Here is a 23,873-nt window from a genome sequence, read left to right as displayed (position 1 = left end):
AAAAGGTCGAAAACCGTCTTCCTTAATGACAAATAATACACTTTCACTACCAAAAAAATGTTAAGGTGATTGATTCTAAAAATCGGTGAAACGGAACACAGCTGTCCCACGAACCTAACAACATCCATGTTTTCGTGTGAACCTACAATTGGGTTAATATTTTGATTTTAGAAAGATTTTATCAGCTGGCAATGAAATATGAAATATTGCACAAAAGCTCTGAATATGACATTTGAAGATGGCTTTGACATATCACACACTAAAGTTTTCTACATTCTACGAAGTTTTCTGGGGCATATACGTCCGCTACATGCAGGATATCTATAAACAGCAGAATTGCTGAGACGTATAGTAATGTTTCAAAACAATGGCTGTTATATATAAGAAAACATAATTAGTTACTTCAGACGCTCTTGGACTGGAGAAGATGGTTATTTGAACTGATTTTCGTGAAGCAGTCTCACTGTGCCACCTATATACGCACACAGCCCCGTTTGATCGCTCACAGCCTTCTATATTTCCATCCCATGGTTCGTAGTATTTTTTCCAAGTTCCAAAAGCATTTCACTTCATGCTGGCACTAGACAGATATGAGGAACATATGTCCCAGATCTCAAAGCTGCGTATTGTTTTTTATTTACGTCTACGATGTACCACTACACAACTGCATGTTTACGACAGAACTTCTGTTTTGCGCATTTGTATGCTCACTTCAAAGATATTATTACCCTGTGGCACAAGCTAGAGACGTAAAATTCTCGTTGCGCTTACTTGAGAACAGATTGGCGAAGCTGTAAAGACTGTCAAATCCTTGTGTATGAGCGAAGTAAATTACTAAAACGATGATAGAAACTTAGATATTTCTTTTTTTTTAATATTACAAATTTAAATTTACTTTAAAAAATTTCTCACAGCTCAGTTTTTAGAACCAGTAAATATAATCTACATATATACTCTGCAAGCCACTGAGCCAGTCCCAGGTGAATTTTTAGAGGGGTCTGTTCCACCTTTCGGGCAACTGTTGGGATTAGAATATCCCCTGAGATCAAAGTTATTTATGGTTATCATCTAAAAATAAACTGAATCAAACACGAAATCCAAACCTGGGCTGAAAAGTAGCAGAAGCTCTCTCATCAGCCCACTTTCTTCCTTCAGCAGTGAGAAGATGAAAAAAAAATTGTGAGTGCAGGGCACATGCATCTGCATTTGGATTATTTCTTCTCTTAATACTGGTTCTTGAAAGATTTTTAAGTAAAGTTGCAGGAGATAATCGGAATCATTATCAAGCGTCTGTCAGTTCAAGTTTCTTCAGCATGGGCAAACAAACCTGTGACCTTTCAAGCTACCCTTCCTTGCAAGCGCTGCGCAATCACATAAGTCTCGGCAGGGGCGGGAGTCCTTTTATGATAAGAACAAAAAATAATTGTATCAGTTTGCCTTTCTAATTATTTCAACAGTACCAAGGAATGATAAGGCAAAGACGTTACTTACACTGGCTCCCCTCTCTTGTCATACATACTGCTGAGATAATCGATGTAACAAACAGCAGCTGATGTACAAGGTCGTCGTATTGAACCTAGATTATGTTCGCAAATACGGTTTTGTAACCAAAAGAGTAGGGAATAATATGGTGTTTAGGAATCCTGAATAAAGCTATTCTGCTTTCAGAAAAAAAAGTGTTGCATTACTTATTGACCGCCCCTCGCAGAATAGAAGAGTCTTGGCATCAAATCTCGTAGAAAATAGATTTTTTCTTTTTATATCTGATTCTACATTTAATACTATTACAGGATCACACTAGAATTCGTAAAGTTGAAAAATAAATCATGTGTTCCAATTTTACGTGCAAACTATATAATTTATGTACTATGAAGTCCAGTACTTATTCGATATCCGTTCTTCGGATAGTATTACTTTCAGTACCTCCTCTCACTCCTATTTGGTTGTTGTTGTTGTGGTCTTCAGTCCTGAGACTGGTTTGATGCAGCTCTCCTGGCTACTCTATCCTGTGCCAGCTTCTTCATCTCCCAGTACCTACTGCAGCCTACATCCTTCTGAATCTGCTTAGTGTATTCATCTCTTGGTCTCCCTCTACGATTTTTACCCTCCACGCTGCCCTCCAATACTAAATCGGTGATCCCTCGATGTCTCAGAACATGTCCTACCAACCGATCCCTTCTTCTAGTCAAGTTGTGCCAAAAGCTCCTCTTCTCCCCAATTCTATTCTATATCTAAACTTCAGCATCCTTCTGTAGCACCACATTTCAAAAGCTTCTATTCTCTTCTTGTCTAAGCTATTTATCGTCCACGTTTCACTTCCATACATGGCTACACTCCATACAAATACTTTCAGAAACGACTTCCTGACATTTAAATCTATACTCGATGTTAACAAATTTTTCTTCTTCAGAAACGCTTTCCTTGCCATTGCCAGTCTACATTTTATATCCTCTCAACTTCGACCATCGTCAGTTATTTTGCTCCCCAAATAGCAAAACTCCTTTACTACTTTAAGTGTCTCATTTCCTAATTTAATACCCTCAGCATCACCCGACTTAATTCGACTACATTCCATTATCCTCGTTTTGCTTTTGTTGATGTTCATCTTATACCCTCCTTTCAAGACACTGTACATTCCGTTCAACTGCTCTTCCAAGTCCTTTGCTGTCTCTGACAGAATTACAATGTCATCGGCGAACCTCAAAGTTTTTATTTCTTCTCCATGAATTTCAAAACCTACTCCGAACTTTTCTTTTGTTTCCATTATTGCTTGCTCAATATACAGATTGAATAACATCGGGGATAGACTACAACCCTGTCTCACTCCCTTCCCAGCCACTGCTTCCCTTTCATGTCCCTCGACTCTTATAACTGCCATCTGGTTTGTGTACAAATTGTAAATAGCCTTTTGCTCCCTGTATTTTACCCCTGCCACCTTCAGAATTTGAAAGAGAATATTCCAATCAACATTGTCAAAAGCTTTCTCTAAGTCTACAAATGCAAGAAACGTAGGTTTGCCTTTCCTAAATCTTTCTTCAAAGATAAGTCGTAGGGTCAGTATTGCCTCACGTGTTCCAACATTTCTATGGAATCCAAACTGATCTTCCCCGAGGTCGGCTTCTATCAGTTTTTCCATTCGTTTGTAAAGAATTCGTGTTAGTATTTTGCAGCTGTGAGTTATTAAACTGACAGTTCGGTAATTTTCACATCTGACAACACCTGCTTTCTTTGGGATTGGGATTATTATATTCTTCTTGAAGTCTGAGGGTATTTCGCCTGTCTCATACATCTTGCTCACCAGATGGTAGAGTTTCGTCAGGACTGGCTCCCCCAAAGCTGTCAGTAGTTCTAATGGAATGTTGTCTACTCCGGGGGCCTTGTTTCGACTCAGGTTTTTCAGTGCTCTGTCAAACTCTTCACGCAGTATGGTATCTCCCATTTCATCTTCATCTACATCCTCTTCCATTTCCATAATATTGCCCTCAAGTACATCGCCCTTGTATAAACCCTCTATATACTCCTTCCACCTTTCTGCTTTCCCTTCTTTGCTTAGAACTGGGTTTCCATCAAAGCTCTTGATATTCATACAAGTGGTTCTTTCTCCAAAGGGCTCTTTAATTTTCCTGTAGGCAGTATCTATCTTACCCCTAGTGAGATAAGCCTCTACATTCTTACATTTGTCCTCTAGCCATCCCTGCTTAGCCATTTTGAACTTCCTGTCGATATCATTTTTGAGACGTTTGTATTCCTTTTTGCCTGCTTCATTTACTGCATTTTTATATTTTCTCCTTTCATCAATTAAATTCAATATTTCTTCTGTTACCCAAGGGTGTCTACTAGCCGTCGTCTTTTTACCTATTTGATCCTCTGGTGCCTTCACTATTTCATCTCTCAAAGCTACCCATTCTTCTTCTACTGTATTTCTTTCCCCCATTCCTGTCAATTGTTCCCTTATGCTCTCCCTGAAACTCTGTACAATCTCTGGTTCTTTCAGTTTATCCAAGTCCCATCTCCTTAAATTCCCACCTTTTTGCAGTTTCTTTCCTATTTGCTATGGGTACCAAACATATTAGCAGTATTCAAGTATGGGTAGTACAAGTGTTTTGTAAGCAGTGTCCTTTGAAGGCTAATTGCTTTTTGCCACTGTCCTATCAATGAACTGTTTTACCTATGACTCAGCCTATGTGATCATACAACTTCAAACAAAATGTTGCACTCAGGTACTTGTGTAATTGGGTTTATTCCATGAGTCTATTACAATACCAACAGTTCAGTGGAAGAAGCTGCTTATGATTAAATTTTGGTAAAGTCAGTCAGTGAATTTCCTGTACATAATAGCTGGATAACCCACATTAATCATCGTACACAGTTCAGAAAATAAATTTACGTTCGTGATGGTATTATGAACATGTTCACGCTAAGTCTGATAGTAAGCAAATCTCACTTACTAGTATATAACTGATCCACAAATCCTCCGTCATCAATTTTATTTTTCTCAGAGTGGCACACGCTGTGAGCAACGGTAGTATTTGACATTCTGCATGTTTCATGTAAATATTCATGTGTGTGTGTGTGTGTGTGTGTGTGTGTGTGTGTGTGTGTGTGTGTGTGTGTGTGTGTGTGTGTGATGTAAATGTTGTGTGTTCTGAGATTGTTTCCTGAACCACAGCGATGTATTGAATTTTAGGGCCATTTGTTTTGAGATCTGAGGAACATCAAAGTTGCATATCTCTGGGGAATGATTTGGTCCCAAACATTTTAGTAGCTGATGTAATTGCATCAAATCAAACACAACGGTCTCCTTTTAAACTTGTTTAAGCTACTGATATATATCTCCAAAGAAAATCCTTCTAGGAATCTCAGACAGTCGCACTGTACGAATCATCTGTGTTAATCACCTCGTAACAGAGGCCGTGCCATGGAATACAAGAGACCAAATTTTTTAAATTATCACCTGGGCACATATAATAATTACGCAGATGTACCTGTGCACCCACTGTACATACTTACTTTGACATTAGTATACTATGCACTAAAACATGAAAGACTTTGAAATGGGTAACAGATGGTGATTTAAACATTGTAATTACAATTTCTGATGACAGTTTTTGTTTCCAAAGAGCTAAGAGAAAGTAGTAGCTGGTAGCATTATTGTAGTAAGACTTCCATTATGTGTTTCTTGCTCAGTGCTTACGAGTATCACCAAAGCTTAACTTAGCGACTACGTTATGGTAGCAATGTTGGTAGTAGTAGTAGTAGTAGTAGTTATTGTTGTTGTTGTTGTTCTTGTTGTGGTGGTTGTCTTCAGTCCGAGGACTAGACTGATGCAGGTCTCCATCCTACTCCATACCGACTACCTCAAGCTTACAATTCAGTGGTCTAGGAAAGGTCTTAGGGATTTTGAGAGTCATGTGCTGGATGCAGTGTCATTTTAAAATTCTTTATATTTGAGCGAAGCTTAGAAACTGATTCAAGTTATATTAACATCTGATACTGGTAGCTATACAAAATAACGTATCAAACCATAACCAGGCTTAGGCAAGAAAATCTTGTACCAGGTGTCACACTTCCAACAGTTTGACAGAATATGACAGTTTTATAAAGCAAACTCTAAATCTCCATAAAACAGTGATACTTCCTTTGTACGCAGCAAGCGCAAGGGAAAACCACATGGAACTTTCTTTTGTCTCACTATTACTGTATGAATTCTTACGACATACACTCATGGTGGAATGTTAGTCAATGTTACACTTACTCATTATTTGGAAAACATTGGTTTTCACAAACCGAAAGTTAGATTTCTTTCTCATCACATTAGTCTATTTGCTCCGATGAGATCCTGATTGCACTGTTAAACTTGTAATACAAAGTATAATGAGGTAAAAGCACGAAGATGCTTTGCGCTGGCTCTCCGGTAAAATTTGGACTAAGTAAATGTCATTTTGTATATCATGCCAGAGATATCTCACAAATGGGTTTATAGCTTCATTTTGAACGAGATAGAAGACAAGAAAATACCTTTTTTACCATGATCGAAAAATAATATTTATGTCTACTAGATTTAAGTGAAGATGAGACAGAAATATGCAGATTCATCACAACCCTGCAATACGCGGGTAGAAACTGCGTCCGCCTGTCTTGTTCATTAATTTGATTCACATTGTGGCGCCCCTATTGTTAACTTGCTGGGGCAAGCGAATATAATAGATCCTTATCACGTTCCTTATCACCCTCCTGTTTTAGGAAAGGTTGAGAGCTTCTTGCCAATGGATACTGAGGTATTTGATTGCTTTGACTAGTTGAGATGAGAACAGAGTCGCTGAGATTGTAACGGTAACTCGACATTGCTTCGATTCCCCTCTATCTGCAACATGTTTCTAGTACTGAAATAGAATTCGGCTCCTTTGGGTATCATGAAATGCCCCAATCCTTCTGTTACCTGAACTCTGGAGACTTCGTTCAGTTACCGTATTACGCGGTTAAACCACACGACATTCAATTACCGAAGTGTGCAGTAGTGTCTTAGAGTGGGTTCCTTGCTTCGTAATGAAGTACACATAAAGCAAACGAAAAGTACCGTTTCACTGGTTCCAATTTATGTTCTTTTCTCTGCTAACAACTACGAATCAATACGAGCAAGAACTGAACCAACATTTACTTACTACGATTATAGGTATATGTAGCTGGTCCAATACGTGACACACGCTGAAAGATGCATCACAACAGCTCAGGTGCTAAGGGGTGCGAAAGACGCGTTAGGTATGTTCTTGAGGTATTTTAGATATTCCAAAACCACCCTGTCGCAGGGACAGTCGTGGACGCGACAGAAATGTACGTCGAAAAAGGACAGTTTCTGTCGTTGTTGTGGAGCTGACGTGGATATTTGCGAGGATCACGTGGCTAGCTGTTTTTTTATTCGAGTACACTGCCATTGGGGCTTTGAAGGAAGGATACGAATTTTTAATCGTCAGCTTGCTGAGGTGGTCTTCGCTAGGCTGACCAGACATCCCAGTTTTGCCGGGACAGTCCCCGTTTTCACATAAAAGTCCCGAGTATATCATTCGGGACGCATAATTGTCACGGTTTTTAATCGGGAAACACAATGCGTGCAACAATATTTTTCATTTAATGAAATATTTGTGAAAAACAAGTTTCCTAGAAGTACTAGAACTTAAAGAAATATATATTTTCACAGCATATAGGCCTACTACATTTGGTCTAACTCGTCTTATGCCACGGGAGAGAGTAAGAGATACGTTGAAAAGAAAAGCACGTATCGTGTACTCCCACCTCTAACTTGTCGACCTTCCACTCTAAATGGCCCTCAAAACGAGTAAAAACAAAACCAAACGAGGTATAAAGGAGCATCACTTAATTTAAACCATTTCTCCAAACGGGACTGCAGCTATATGGAAGATAATTTTCTGAACAATGTGAGCGATGCGGCGAACGTTACCAATGCTTATTGAATATTGTTTGTCACGCACGCACCTTTGTCCTAACAGTCTGAAATTTTAAATTTTAATATGAAATGCATAATTTCCACCTGATTACTGACTGTTAATATTACTTAGTTTTTAGAACTAACAAATTGTACTTAAATACTTAGTAAGTGAGAAAATATTGCAGAAAATATTTCCGGGCTATTACAGTAAAAAGTATGTATTGATCTTTTTTTATTTCTGAAGAAAATAAACTTATCTATGTGTAGTATACGCACATTTTCCATCCCAATTCACAAAATGAAGATACATTCTTGCCACGGGTTTTTCAGCTGCTTCATCGTAATAAGCCTGCTATCGATTTCAAAATATCATAACTGACACGAAGGGTAAGCTCAAGTGTGGTAACGAGCTGAGGTATAAACACAAGCGTCTCTGCCTTTTGTCTCTGAAATCTGGTCAGCCTAGTCTCCCCACTGGGGTAATTTGTAGCCATTAGCGTCGCGTCACTGACAATCAGCAGCAACTCATCGCTGCCGCCTTCCACCCTTTATGTCACGGGAAACCACAAGCTGTAAAATGGACGAAGTACAACCAAAATGGTGTGGACTGGTGGCAGGTCGCCCTGTGAGATTCACAGGGACATATACTCTGATCGCGCTGAAGGTGGTCAACACGACTGTGAAACTATGGTAGATGACTGGCATAGTGCCTCTCATATTATCACTGCTCTTGGGAAAAGTATACTACAGATCCGTTAGCTGTCTTACAAGTTAGCTATCAGTTTGCGGTGAAGGACTCTAGCACCATGCTTGGGAGGTGGATGGGATTCAGTCTGGCAGCTTGAAGGAACTCCATGGATCTTCATTTCATCGTCCTAGTCGCTTGTTACTGAATGATAATATGATTACTTTAATTCATATAGCAAGTTTGTTCACGTTCTCGTTGATTACATTCTTCTCGGGCATCTTGATTCATACTTGGAATGGTAATTGTGTTGGCACCTTCTTAAAAATTTTGAGGACACCACTTTCCTATGTAGAGAAATGTTGCTCTGAATGTCTTGCCTTTGCTCCACGATCTTGGTGAACTACATGGTTAATAACAGGGACTGAGCCCTACTGTAGCTATTTGCAGACTTACATGATCTCTTGTGCGAGTTCTCTCTTTGTTTTGCATAAATAATTATGATATTGTCGTCCAATTTGTGAATATTTCCGCTGTCTCTTGATGCATGTTACGGATATATTGGCTATTGTATAATTCAGGGTTTCCCATAAGAAAGGTACGGATATAGATAAACTCCATGTTTTGTGAAAGTTGTGTGTTCTTCACCTTTCATCAGTATTATCCGTTCACGCCTTTGGTGATGGTATGCCGTATTATCTACAGTTCTCAACGTGGGCCAGTTTTTTGCACATGCTGTGGTGCGGACGGAGAACCGTACCGCAAGACAAGTTTAGAGCACAATGGTCCACGTACCGGCTCCATGGCATTTGGCGAATGGCACAGCCGACCTGCAAACTGCCCCACACGTTGTGTAAACGAGTGCTAAGACTCCGGTAACGACTAGTCAACGGAGAATAGCCCCAACCGAATGTGCACACCACTATTGCTAAAGCAGGTAAATAGTTACAAGCAAGCTGATGAAGGAAAAAAATGTATGAAGGATGATCAAACGGTAGCAGAGCACACAGTCTTAAGCACTGATCACTCGTGTACATGTATGAGTGTTCCATGTGGAGCAATTGTCTTAAAAATGGGTTAAACACGTTATACCACATGTGCCTTTTACGCCAAGCATTGGAAATAACAAATGCTGCCAACAGTAAACCCTGCATCAAACCTTATGACTGCATTCCAATAAGGCAAAGCCGCACCATATACTACACACAATACAGAAGCCTTTCCACTGCACAACACATAATGCTCTTCTCACTATCTTGGTATAAAATTTCTTGCCGAGTGGATCATTTGTGTCTTCCAGAAAGCTATGGACGTAGATAGAAATGAACTGCAGAAACAGATCGAAACGACTTGGCAGAACGATTTTAGTCATTAATGAAAAGCCTCTCTGACCTAAATTGCTGGCATAAAGAAGGTATCATATTCAGCCTGAAACGGCACTGCAAACTTTCACCCTTTGCACTGCTTTTTCTCTTTTTACTGTAGATTTTAGGTCTGGTAACGTGATTCCCGTTGTTCTTGTTTGTTTGTGTGTTTGTGTGTTATTTAGGACGTTCTTAATTTTGATATCTGTAGTTCACGTTTTAATAATTTCCTTTTTATCTACACTCGTCTCACAAAATTTTAGTACTGACGCTAAAGAGCTTGCTGTCGCGCGACCAAACTGACATATTCACCAAACAAAACTCACCAAACCGCCGTATGTCTGCAGAAGGTGCTATTTTGTTTAAACGAGCAGATCCTGCATCTCATTAATGCCATCTCCACTTCCCTATGCACACCACATATAGAGAATTAGTTTCATCGATGCGCGCATAACGGTTTTTGTGGAGTGTTTACTTCGAAGACTTGAGTCATCAAATCTTCGATGTGTACACATTATAAAATCCACAGAATCCAGGTAATGGTGGCTCCGATTATCCATGCATCGATGTATCTGATTCTCTATACATGGAGTGCTAATGAGATGCCGAAACTGGTCAGGTAAATAAAATAACAACTTCTGAAAACATGCGGCTGTTTAGTGATTTTTTTTTTGGTAATATCTAGCCGCCAGCTGTCCCGTATCTGCGTTGGATCGACAGGGACACTGACATGTCATCATCATCATCATCATCATCATCATCATCATCATCATCACCAAAATTCCAGTCTGTGTGTTAGTCTGATTCTTTATCAATATCAGTCAGATTTCTTATCTGTGTTTTCTTTTTCTGGCACTTTTTTGAGGATGTTCAAGAATATAACAGAAGACTTTGTAGATCAGTAGGAGCTGAGAGGACCCAAGTGCTGTGCGGCCCCTTGGACTACCAAGAGATGGACGGAAAGCCTGCTTGATGGTACTGTCAGGTGGCTGGGGTGTACAGAATGAGGCACCCCACAGACGCTGGCTGGTGGCACCACTGGGCGATGAGGAGGTGCCATGTGCAGTGCTTCACAGAGATCCACGCGTGGCGATGGTGACGTAATGCGTGAGCAGCTCCTCGGAGGCCCGCTGGTGGCGCCATCAGGCGACGGGAATGCGAGGCGTAAGGCGCACCATGGATGCCCACTGGCCGTCGCACAGCTCCTCGAAGCCCAGCTCGTGCATGTTGCGACCGCCCAGGTCCCCAGGCCCACGACAAGTTGGCCAGGCGTCCCACACTTGCGACGAGTGATCACGCAGCCACCTGCCACACACAGAAACGAGATCTGTGAGATTCATTTACACACTTGAGAGAGTATGTACGCTGCCGGAAAAAAATAGTGCGCCTCGAAAGACAACATCGATTATAATCAGATGACGAGATACGCCATATGGGGGATAGTAAACGTACTGATAATGGTTTGATAGTAGGTGTACCGATAACGGTTTCAATGTCGTCCGCCAACATATAGCTTCCAAGGGAACCTCCCCATCGCACCCCCCTCGGATTTAGTTACAAGTTGGTACAGCGGATAGGCCTTGAAAACTGAACACAGATCAATCGAGAAAACAGGAAGAAGTCGTGTGGAACTATGAAAAAAAAATAAGCAAAATATACAAACTGAGTAGTCCATGCACAAGATAAGCAACATCAAGGAGAATGAGAGCTCAGGAGCGCCGTGGTCTCGTGGTTAGGGTGTGCAGCTGTGAAACGAGAGGTCCTTGGTTCAAGTCTTCCCTTGAACGAATATTTTATTTTCTTTGATTCAAGTCTTCCCTGGAGTGAAAAGTCTAATTTTTTATTTTCAGGCAATTATTATCTGTCTGTCCGATGTGATCACTTTGTTGGGAGTAATTATCACATCCACAATAAGAAAACCTAAATCGGGCAAGGTAGAAGAATCTTTTTACCCATTTGCCTAGTGCACAAGTTAGGTGGGTCGACAACATATTCCTGTCATGTGACGCACATCCCGTCACCAGTGTCGTATAGAATATATCAGACGAATTTTCCTGTGGAGGAATCGGTTGACCTATGACCTTGCGATCAAATGTTTTCGGTTCCCATTGGAGAGGCACGTCCTTGCGTCTACTAATCGCACGGTTTTGCGGTGCGGTCGCAAAACACAGACACTAAACTTATTACAGTGAAAAGAGACGTCAATGAACGAACGGACAGATCATAACTTTGCGAAAATAAAGGAAGTAAACTTTTCATTCGAGGGAAGACTTGAGCCAACGACGTCTCGCTCCAGAGCTGCTCACGCTAACCACGGGACCACGGCGCGTCTAAGTTCATGTTTTCCTTAATTTTTGTTTATCTTTCGCATGGACTACTCAGTTTGTATACTTTGCTTATTTTTTTCATAGTTCCACACAACTTCTTCCTGTTTTCTCGATTGATCTGTGTTCAGTCTTTCAAGGCCTATCCACCGTGCCAACTTATAACTAAATCTGAAGGGGGTGAGATGGGGAGGTTCCCTTGTTAGTGACACAGCTAACATAGCGCCATCTGTGCTCACAGCTGGAAGGCTCAGTGCGAGGCAAACGTGTGAAGCAACCAGACAACCAGACAACAGAGACACACTTGTGCTTCCTACAGTCAACTCAGCGAGATTGTAAGGGCTCAAATGGTGGCCTTCCGAGTGGCGAAAGTGTCCTGTTGGAGAACTGCCACACAAGGTGCACGTACTGCGTCAGTTGTGCAATGTTACCGCTATAAGCAGTCACGTGAGGTTCTGAATGTCCAAACAGCAGGGCGCTCGCCGGGATCGTCCTATTTTAAGGGCAGCAGTCGCAGATCGTTCAGCTTGTAAGTGGCCTCTTTATATGTTTGTATGTTGTCAGCGCTACGGACTGCATTAATGTCACTGACAGCGCTCTGCGCCCTCGCTAAGAGACTCTGTGGCTGGAAGGACTTGCAGTTGGCAGTTAATAGTTAGCAGTGTTGGAGGTGGGCAATGAGCGAGCGCACGGTTTGGGCGTGTTTCCGCCATGGAGATTTAGTATTGGTTGGACATGAATTGTAAAATCATGATTGATGTATTTGCTAATGTTTGGACACTGGAATTATTGATGATTATATAATTTTTGGAACTGGATGTCACATGAATAAGGTAAAATCTGCTAAATACATTGTGTTTGCTCTGCAACAAAATCTTTCCTATGCTAACCTTATGCCTATTAGTAGTTAAAACAACAGCTGATTCCTCAAACTGGGGGGCTATTAAGTACGGGGTCCCACAGGTTTCGGTCTTAGGGCCTTCACTGTTCTTGGTTAGGTTAGGTTAGTGTTGTTTAACGTCCCGTCGACAACGAGGTCATTAGAGACGGAGCGCTAGCTCGGGTTAGGGAAGGATGGGGAAGGAAATCGGACGTGCCCTTTGAAAGGAACCATCCCGGCATTTGCCTGAAACGATTTAGGGAAATCACGGAAAACCTAAATCAGGATGGCTGGAGACGGGATTGAACCGTCGTCCTCCCGAATGCGAGTCCAGTGTGCTAACCACTGCGCCACCTCGCTCGGTTTACTGTTCTTGATATACATTAATGACTTACCATTCCAATTTGATGAAGATGCAAAGTTAGCTCTTTTTGCTGATGATGCAAGTATAGTAATAACATCAAAAAACCAAGAACTAAGTGATGTAATTGTAAATGATGTTTTTCACAAAATTATTAAGTGGTTCTCAGCAAACGGACTCTCTTTAAATTTTGATAAAACACAGTATATACAGTTCCATACAGTAAATGGCACAACTCCAGTAATAAATATAGACTTTGAACAGAAGTCTGTAGCTTAGGTAGAATTTTCAAAATTTTTAGTTGTGTCCATTGATGAGAGGTTAAACTGGAAGCAACACATTGATGGTCTGCTGAAACGTCTGTTCAGCTACGTATGCTATTAGGGTTATTGCAAATTTGATAAGAATCTCAGTAAATTAGCTTACTATGCCTACTTTCATTCACTGCTTTCGTATGGCATCATATTCTGGGGTAATCCATCGTTGAGTAGAAAAGTATTCATTGCTCAAAAACGTGTAATCAGAATAATTGCTGGAGCCCACCCACGGTCATCCTGCAGACATCTATTTAAGGATCTAGGGATCCTCACAGCAACCTCACAGTATATATATTCACTTATGAAATTTGTTGTTAATAATCCAACCCAGTTCAAAAGTAATAGCAGTGTGCATAGCTATAACACCAGGAGAAAGGATGATCTTCACTATGCAGGGTTAAATCTGACTTTGGCACAGAAAGGGGTAAATTATGCCGCCACAAAAGTCTTTGGTCACCTACCAAACAGCATCAAAAGCCTGACAGATAGTCAACCAACATTTAAAAACAAATTAAAAGAATTTCTAAATGACAACTCCTTCTACTCATTGGCTGAATTTTTAGATATAAATTAAGTGAGGGGAAAAAAAAATAAAACAAACAACTTAAACATTAGTGTCATGCAATATTTTGTGTAATGTAATATCTTGTACAGACATCTTTTATTAACCTGACACGTTCCACATCATTACGAAGTGTCGTATTCAAGATCTATGGAACAAGTATTAATCTAATCTAATCTAGTCTAATCTATACTAGTTAGAACCTTTTTATTTAGCTGTCTGTACTTGCTGTAGTTCTTGCAATGAAGATTTTCTGCGAGGTAAGTGACTTACGGAATGTGCGGGTTATTGTTAGGATTTATTCTAATTCAGGGCCATTCTTTTGTGTTAATTATTTGCAGTCAGATTGCGTTGCGCTTGTATATTGTGGGCATTAAATGAATAGAATAAGTGTGAGTCGTATTTGTCACGGAAAATTCTGTATGTCAGTGTTGTAATGATAAAAACAAGTAAAGAGACAGTACGTTCAGTTGCACTCAGCAGTTTAAGAAGGTTCAGTTGCATTCAGCAGTTTCAGAAGCGAAACATCTATGTTTCACCTGTCGACCCTTAGCCGAGGATACTTCAATGGAATCTTCTGAATTTCTTCTAGTTTGAATAATTAGTGCATGATCAGAAATTAGTTATTCTTTACTGTTAGCGCGTAGTTGTGTATCGCATTTCCTTTTTAGTACTATATTGTTGTACTATACTGTAATGAGCAAAGCAGTTGTGGCACGCACGTGGATTTGCACTAAGTATTTCGTAGCCGCGTTTGCAACTAATTGATTATTTTCAGTGATATCTTAGTGTGTCTTCCAATTTTTTGCTTTTCAAATTGTGTTTTCTCTGTGTTATCGTGTGAAATACTGTGATAATCATGGCGTGTGAAAAGCGTAACGCTAGGCTGCAAAGCAAATACAGAAATGACAGTGAAGACGAGATTAGCGTGTTAGCACCACCGTGTAATGAATTGACAAATGTCCAAGCCTTTGTGCATAAAACTGTCATAGACTTCTCTTCTGATGAATGATTAGGACTGAGGACAATTTTGCTTTATTGACCAACGGTATATTACTAATTGTGTGCATCTGATATATTTGATATCATTAATACACTCCTGGAAATTGAAATAAGAACACCGTGAATTCATTGTCCCAGGAAGGGGAAACTTTATTGACACATTCCTGGGGTCAGATACATCACATGATCACACTGACAGAACCACAGGCACATAGACACAGGCAACAGAGCATGCACAATGTCGGCACTAGTACAGTGTATATCCACCTTTCGCAGCAATGCAGGCTGCTATTCTCCCATGGAGACGATCGTAGAGATGCTGGATGTAGTCCTGTGGAACGGCTTGCCATGCTATTTCCACCTGGCGCCTCAGTTGGACCAGCGTTCGTGCTGGACGTGCAGACCGCGTGAGACAACGCTTGATCCAGTCCCAAACATGCTCAATGGGGGACAGATCCGGAAATCTTGCTGGCCAGGGTGGTTGACTTACACCTTCTAGAGCACGTTGGGTGGCACGGGATACATGCGGACGTGCATTGTCCTGTTGGAACAGCAAGTTCCCTTGCCGGTCTAGGAATGGTAGAACGATGGGTTCGATGACGGTTTGGATGTACCGTGCACTATTCAGTGTCCCCTCGACGATCACCAGTGGTGTACGGCCAGTGTAGGAGATCGCTCCCCACACCATGATGCCGGGTGTTGGCCCTGTGTGCCTCAGTCGTATGCAGTCCTGATTGTGGCGCTCACCTGCACGGCGCCAAACACGCATACGACCATCATTGGCACCAAGGCAGAAGCGACTCTCATCGCTGAAGACGACACGTCTCCATTCGTCCCTCCATTCACGCCTGTCGCGACACCACTGGAGGCGGGCTGCACGATGTTGGGGCGTGAGCGGAAGACGGCCTAACGGTGTGCGGGACCGTAGCCCAGCTTCATGGAGACGGTTGCGAATGGTCCTCGCCGATACCCCAGGAGCAACAGTGTCCCTAATTTGCTGGGAAGTGGCGGTGCGGTCCCCTACGGCACTGCGTAGGATCCTACGGTCTTGGCATGCATCCGTGCGTCGCTGGGGTCCGGTCCCAGGTCGACGGGCACGTGCACCTTCCGCCGACCACTGGCGACAACATCGATGTACTGTGGAGACCTCACGCCCCACGTGTTGAGCAATTCGGCGGTACGTCCACCCGGCCTCCCGCATGCCCACTATATGCCCTCGCTCAAAGTCCGTCAACTGCACATACGGTTCACGTCCACACTGTCGCGGCATGCTACCAGTGTTAAAGACTGCGATGGAGCTCCGTATGCCACGGCAAACTGGCTGACACTGACGGCGGCGGTGCACAAATGCTGCGCAGCTAGCGCCATTCGACGGCCAACACCGCGGTTCCTGGTGTGTCCGCTGTGCCGTGCGTGTGATCATTGCTTGTACAGCCCTCTCGCAGTGTCCGGAGCAAGTATGGTGGGTCTGACACACCGGTGTCATTGTGTTCTTTTTTCCATTTCCAGGAGTGTATAAAAAATTTTAACATCTTAGTATTGGCCATTGCGTAAAACACTTTGTAAATTTTTTTGAGGGGAGCCGGAGGTCTATGTAAGTTGCTTGTTTATATGTTTTTATGTTGGCAGCATTAATGTCACTGACAGCGCTCTGGCCCTCGCCAAGAGACTCTGTGACTGGAAGGACTTGCAGTTAGCAGTTAATAGTTAGCAGTGTCGGAGGTGGGCAGGATTAAATAGAGGATGAAATAGAGAAGTTTCAAGCTGCCACAGCACAGATAAGACGGATTGTGAGCGCAGACGTATCAACACAAACTGTGGCGAAGCGGTTATTAGCAATGGGACTACGCTCACGTACACCGCTATCCCGACTTCCACACACGCCATGACACCGACGTGTACGGCTCGATTGGTGCCATCGGAGGATCACTTGGAAGATGGAATGGCGCGCCGTGGTCTTCAGCTATGAAAACAGATTCTGCCTGCACGCGAGTGATGTTCGTTTGGGGTACGAAGTAGACCTGGTGAATGCTGTGGCCCAGAGTGCATCCGTCCAAGGAACACTGGCGCCAGCCCGGGACTCAGTGTCTGTGGGGCGGTGAGCTGCAGCTCTCGTCCACCTTTGCCGTTTCTGGAGGTCAAGCTAATCAGTGTTTGGTACGTGCAGAATGTTGTTGGACCCGATCTTTTGCCGTTCTTGCCGCAGGGTGGTGATGTGTTGTCCCTACGGGGCAGTGTTCACCCACACACTACCAATGAAACTCACCGTGCTGTGGAAGACGTGAAGCAACTTCCCTGGCCATCACGATCTATGACTGGCCTCAAATAGAGCACGTGTGGGATATGATGGGATGAGAAGCGTCGCTTGCGACTCGTCAACCTACAACTCTTACAGAGCTACATGAACAGGTCGAGTAGGCGTGGAATAACGTACCCCAGGATAGTATTCGCCATCTCTGCCCTGAATGCGATGGTCAGTGCCCAAATTTCCCCCTGTGGAGGCTACAGCACGTTGTAATATGGTGTTTCACTATGGGTTGATACATGGTACCTCTGAAACGCTTGTGCTGTTGATCTATAAATGTAATCATTTCATGTACTCCATGTGCACTGTTGCAACAATAAATCTTGAATGAAGCGAAAAGCTCTAAAAAGGTGTACTAATTTTTATTTTCGGCAGTGTACACACTCGTTGTCTGTGTAAAACTGTATGCTGAATCGGGATCCGAGACCTTGATGAGAGTGTTTTTACAAACGAGCCATCTGAGTACACTTCACGAAATGAATCAAAGTTCAGACTCGGCACGGATTCCTCTCTGATTACGGCAGAGATTTACCCTCACCTGTAGTTCTGTAGACAGCAATGAGCTGGTTAAAAATATTCACAAAATAATGTCTGAAAATTGGTATTTTGTAACTACTCAGTTGTCAAGCAATTTTGCATCAGAGCCTTACTAATTAATAAATGTACCTGAAGTTCTATGATTTTTAGATTCCATAAATTCTTTCTGAGAATCTAAAAGATGGTCTGAACAGAATCGTGCCAGAGAGGCTTAGGTTTCCTATTTTTATGTGGAGACGAAATACTCGTCAATAGTGTGATGTCTCACTGCCTCGCCAAACAATTAAGAAACAAAAGACACAATCCGCCAGAAAGGACACGAATGCCGCTTTTTGAGATGGCAAAGGGATTTGTTTGTAGAGTGTGTGGAACCTCGAAGAAGAATAATTCCTGAAGATCACTGTGGAACTGCAAGAAAGCTGAGACGAGTCGGCCAGACACTCGTTAAGGAGCATCTTCTAGCAAAAATTTAGGAATCTTCTTCCAGCTCAAAACAGTTCTATATGGATAGGAGCGTTGGTGTCACAAATTTTACGGACGAGGTCTTTAGTGTGGGGTATGTCTCACACTCTTTCCCTTGCCTCCGCTAGCAACGGCAGCTGTCCAGCCGCCATCTCCACCTACAGTGGGTCTGTTAAGGGATACCCAGGCTGAGATTTTCACCCTGCAGCGGAGTGTGCGCTGATATGAAACTTCCTGGAAGATTAAAACTGTATGCCGGACCGAGACTCGAACACGGGACCTTTGCCCTTCGCGGGCAAGTGCTCTACAAGCTGAGCTACCCAAGAACGACTCGCGCCCGGTCCTCACAGCTTTACTTCTGCCAGTACCTCGCCTCCTACCTTCCAAACTTTACAGAAGCTCTCCTGCGAACCTTGCAGAACTAGCACTCCTGCAAGAAAGGACATTGCCGAGATATGGCTTAGCCACAGCCTGGAGGATGTTTCCAGAATGAGATTTTCACCCCGCAGCGGAGTGTGCGCTGATATGAAACTTCCTGGCAGATTAAAACTGTGTGCCGGACCGAGACGAGGTACTGGCAGAAGTAAAGCTGTGAGGATGGGGCGTGAGTCGTGCTTGGGTAGCTCAGTTGGCAGAGCACTTGACCGCGAAAGGCAAACGTCCCGTGTTCGAGTCTCGGTCCGGCACACAGTTTTAATCTGCCAGGAAGTTTCATACCCAGGCTGTCTGTGGTCTGAGCCTCCACAAAGACACCGCTGCCTTGCAGTGCTGTCTTCTTGGTTTTCATAGACCTGAAAGGTTCAGTTTCTCTCGGGGCCACGAGACGTGTAACACTGTATACCCACTCCCCTCCATCTGTGGATACTGGTTGCATGACACAAACTGGAGATGAAGTCTCATACAGTCAAAATGGTAATTACTACCCATGTCTGGGTTTTGGCACTGTTCTTATGCTGGTCAAACAATGAAACTCGGAAAGTACTGCACCGATGTGGATAAACTGCAAGAAAAAATGATAACACAAGTAATTTGCAGTACTTCAAAGGAAAAGTGCCTTTTACTTGTTGCACATTAAGTTTTAGCTGTTTAACACATGCATCCAGACGCGTTTCGCCTTAGATACAAGGCATTTTCAGTAGGTGTCCTGAAATATTACACGATTTTCTCGTTTGTGCGTATAGATCATCGTTTGCACGTACAGGTTATAGTTCACTGAAGTTTCAATAAATAAAAAGAAAACTACTTACAGATCAGCGTGTAATTCATTATTTTTAAGCCAAATAGTTTTCTTTCATATGACGCACTGGTTGAAAGTTTGCAGTTTTCTTTGTGGTCATTGTTTTCGAAATATAACACTGTAACTACCATTTTCTATATCTAGAGTGTCATTCGTTTCTGTAACTGTTGCCGACTTACTTGTCTTTAATTGTTAATTCTGTGACTATATGTGCTGATGTGCCGTCAGTCCTGTGTGTGTGTGTACCTTTTTATTTTTTAATTATTTATTTCTATATTTGCTATTTTTTACTGTTTACTATATTTCTCCTTCTTTTCTATTTTTCGTTTATATACTTGCGAGAGAAATGGAATTTATGATCATCTATTGAGATTATTGTCTATTATATGATAAGTCAGTGTAAACAGTAAGTGGTTAGTCATATTCACTTGATCATTCAGTAGCAGCCAATTTTCAGATTTTGTTTTGTGTATATGGTAATTTTATAGGAAGTTTAGGATATGTGTGTTTATTCTAACTATTTTCATGTCGTCCTCTTTTGTATCAGGCTTTATGATGTGTCCTACTTTCGCCCACATGTCTTTAACAATTAGAGATCTGCTGAAACTACATCTGGATCTTTTATTTACGTAGGAAAAGTCTCGAATAACAACTTTGAAGAGCTCATTCAATTGTAAATTATCAATGCCTCAGCGTAGAACTGATGTCGCACTTAATAATTCCTACTTGCAATAATAGCTTTAAAGCACTTCGGAAGATTTTTGTGCATCCTACCACTTTACTGGAGAAATGCGTTCCAAAACGTGTTTTCAATGTACAGTGTGGTTCCAAAACAATGATCATCATAAAGCTTCTTAGCTTGAAGGTGTAATTTCGTCAATGTACACACAGAATTTTCTGTTCATGTTGCAATAATATTCAGCACCAATTCCAGATATTTCAGTTTCAGTATGTGTAGATGTCAGCTTGTGCACGATTAGTGAGACTAAAACAGTCTACTATCGTGATTCTTTCATTGGCCTGGACTGGGTAATTGGTAAATTGGAAAGAGACAGAGAGGTCGTCTGAGTTTTTTAGCGAGGATTTGAGGGCAGATTCACCTGCAACACTGTTGTCTGTTTCTAATACAACTCCTCCATATCACCAACATCCTTTTTGCATTATTTTATCTCACGAAGTTTACTTTTTCTACAAACTGTGGCCACTGTTTCGTGATACTTTTACTGTCGCAGTTGTAACCAGGGCAAGAAAGGATAGAAAGAAGGAAAACCTGAAAGGACTACTGAAGCCGGGTGTCGGGAATGATACATAATAGCGGCAACTTTTCTACTGACTTTGGAACGTTGGTGTATTTGTTAAGTTACTTGCTGTAAGGTACGTAATCATTATTTGTTTCATTGATACCATGTCGAGATTAAGTAATTTCATACAGTAAATTTTACAGAATCGTACATAATATAGATAAATGAGCATTTATTAGCGACATGAAAACTGAATTATTTCAAAAATGAATGTTGTCTAGTGAAATAAACTGAGATGACAAACGTCATGGCACAGGGGTATAGACACGTACAGATGGCGGTGGTACTGCGTACACAAGGCGTACGCTGGGGGAGCTCTCGTTTGTACTCAGATGGTTCGTGTGAAAAGGTGGCCAACGTCATTGCGGGCGCACGACGAGAACTGACAGACTCTGAACGCGGAATGGTAGTTGGAACTGGACGCATGAGATATTCCATTTCGGAAATCGTTAGAGATTCAATATTCCGAGATCCACAGTGCCAAAAGAATACCAAGAATACAAAATATCAGGCGTTACCTGTCACCACGGACAACGCAGTGGACGATGGCCTTCAAGTAAATAGCAGCGGCGTTTGCGTAGGATTGTCAGTGCTAACAGACAAGCAACACTACCTGCAATAACAGCAGAAGTCAACGTGGGACGTACGACGAACGTGTTGGTTGGGGAAAGGCGGCGAAATTTCGCGTTGATGGGCTACGGCAGGAGACAAACGATGCGGGTGTCTTGGTAACAACACGACGTCGCCTGCAGCGCCTCTTGTGGACTCGTGATCATGTCGGTTGGACCCCGGACGACTGGAAAACCGTACCCTGTTCAGATGAGTCTCGATTTCAGTTGGTAAGAGCTGATGGTAGGGTTCCAGTCTGGCGTATATTCCACGAAGCCATGGACCCAAGCTGTCAACAAGGCACTGTGCAATCTGGTGGTGGGTGGATAACGGTGTAAGCGTATTTTGCATGGAATAGACCGGGTCATTTGGTTATGCTCGGCTACTTGGAGACCTCTTGCAGTCTTTCAAGGACTTCATGTTCCCAAACAGCGATGGAATTTTTATGGGCGACGCGACTGGTTTGAAGAACATCATGGACAATTCGAGCGAATGATTTGGCCACCTAGATCGCCCAACATCAGTCGCATCAATTATTTATTCGCGAGGTCAGTTCGTGCACAAAATCCTGCACCGTCAACACTTTCGCAATTATTGACGGCTATAGAGGCAGCGTGGCTCGATACTTCTGCAGGGCACGACCAATGCCGCGTTGAGTCCGTGGCAGGTCGACTTGCCGCACTACGCGGTGCAAAAGGAGAGCCGACACGGTATTAGGAGTATACCACGACTTCCATCACCTAATCGTAACAGGCTGTTGGTACATGCGAGTCTTTCCGTTCAGTTTGGTATGAACGGGTTCATTCACATTGGTTTCAATTTTTGTTTTACTATTAAAGGTATCATTCCTTTTCGTTGCGTTGTTCATCGTACTTTTAACCATTATCTTCTCTGCATTCTGTATTTTTCAGTTTTTCCGGTTTCTTTGTTCGTCATGGTTTCGGCTAATTTCATTCGCTCTAGTTCCCTTGTACTTTCTATTCTTCCTAGTTTGACACTGATGCTGTTTCATTGTAAAATGTTACACAAAAGATTTAAATTGTCCTCATGTTTGCAGCAGATTAAAAAAATGTAACTTCACCGGTAGGGCCTAGGGACGACGAATTGTGTGGTTCCGGAAACGTTTCAATTATTTAGTCGGTTCTACGTAGGTTGTGAACTACGCTGAATCAGAAACCAGCCATATAGTTCATATTATGTAACAAGGTTTTCTAAGTGTTTCTTGTGATTAAGTAAATCATTTTAAATTTTCATTTATTTAAGATACACACGTAAGTTTCTAAACAATCGATTACTGCTTTCCCCAACCACATTCCTAAAACATAAGCTACGTGTTTAAGGAAGTACAACAATAATTGTGAAATGCATATTATGGATAGACCGTCGGTTGGAACAGCGACTAACACATCTTAGATACATACTGACAGAAAAAAATCGCGAAACCAAAAAATAATTAATGTACAGTAATGAAATTTCGATAGTATATTAGTTTAGGTAACATATTTCACTAATTATCATTGCAAGATGACCGGTTAATTTAAGAGTGAGATAAGTCGTTGCAAATGTGAGATGCTAGTACATAAATAAGCGATGTAGCCGCCAGAATGTTGAATGCAAGGATGCAACGGGCATGCTTTGTGTTTTACAGGTGGCGGATGTCAATTTGTGGGATGGAGTTCCAGGCTTGTTGCACTTGGTCGGTCAATGGAGGGACAGTTCACGCTGGTTGTGGATGACAGTCGAGTTGTCGTCTCATGCGTGCTCGATCTAGTGATCGAACATGCCTAGGCGACATGTCGATACTCTGTATGGCATGTTGCATTACAATAGCGGTATGTCGGCGAGCGTTATCCTGTTGGAAAATACCGCCTGGTGTGCTGTTCAAAAGTAGCATGACAGGTCGAATCACTAGATTGACGTACAAATTTACAGTCAGGGTTCGTGGGATAACCATCAGAATGCTCCTGGTGTCACATGAAATCGCGCTCCAGACCATAACTCCAGGCGTAGGTCCAGAGTGTCTAGCACACAGACAGGTTGAGTCCAGGACCTCAAATGACCTCCTACTAACCAACATACGGCCATCACTGGCACCGAGGTAGACCCGGATTGTATCACAAAACACAACCTACTCCCACGCTGTCCTCCAATGTGCTCTTTCCTGACGGCACTGAAATTCCAAATGGCGGCGGTTTGGGGTCAGTGGAATTAACGCTACACAGCTCGGAGCGATCCCCTTGAAGTGACCTATTTGTAACGGCTAGTTGTGTCACTGTGGTGCCGGCTGCTGCTAAAATTTGTAATGCAGGAGCAGTACGGCGCTGCAGAGCCATACACGCCGAACACAACGGTTTCTGCCTCTCTGTAGTGCCACGTGGCCGTCCTGAGGCCGGTCTTCTTGCGACCGTACATTCTGGTAATCACAGCTGCCAGCAGTCAAGTACAGCGGCTACATTACTGCCAAGTCTGTCTGCAACATTGCA

General features: G+C 42.5%; 1 protein-coding gene across 1 annotated transcript in view; it reads right to left on the bottom strand.

The window, feature by feature from the left end:
- Positions 1 to 10,495: 10,495 nt before the first annotated feature.
- The window catches only part of LOC124545955 (carboxypeptidase N subunit 2-like), a 164,700-nt gene continuing 151,322 nt past the window's right edge, over positions 10,496 to 23,873 (bottom strand). The window contains exon 10 of the mRNA XM_047124918.1: positions 10,496 to 10,798. Coding sequence (XP_046980874.1) covers positions 10,636 to 10,798 — 163 coding nt within the window. The 3' untranslated portion in view covers positions 10,496 to 10,635. The remainder of the gene's footprint in view (positions 10,799 to 23,873) is intronic.

The sequence above is a fragment of the Schistocerca americana genome, chromosome 8 (assembly GCF_021461395.2).
Source record: "Schistocerca americana isolate TAMUIC-IGC-003095 chromosome 8, iqSchAmer2.1, whole genome shotgun sequence".
NCBI lineage: Eukaryota > Metazoa > Arthropoda > Insecta > Orthoptera > Acrididae > Schistocerca > Schistocerca americana.
Note: the sequence above shows the minus strand (reverse complement) of the source record. Positions and strands in the feature narration are given on the sequence as shown.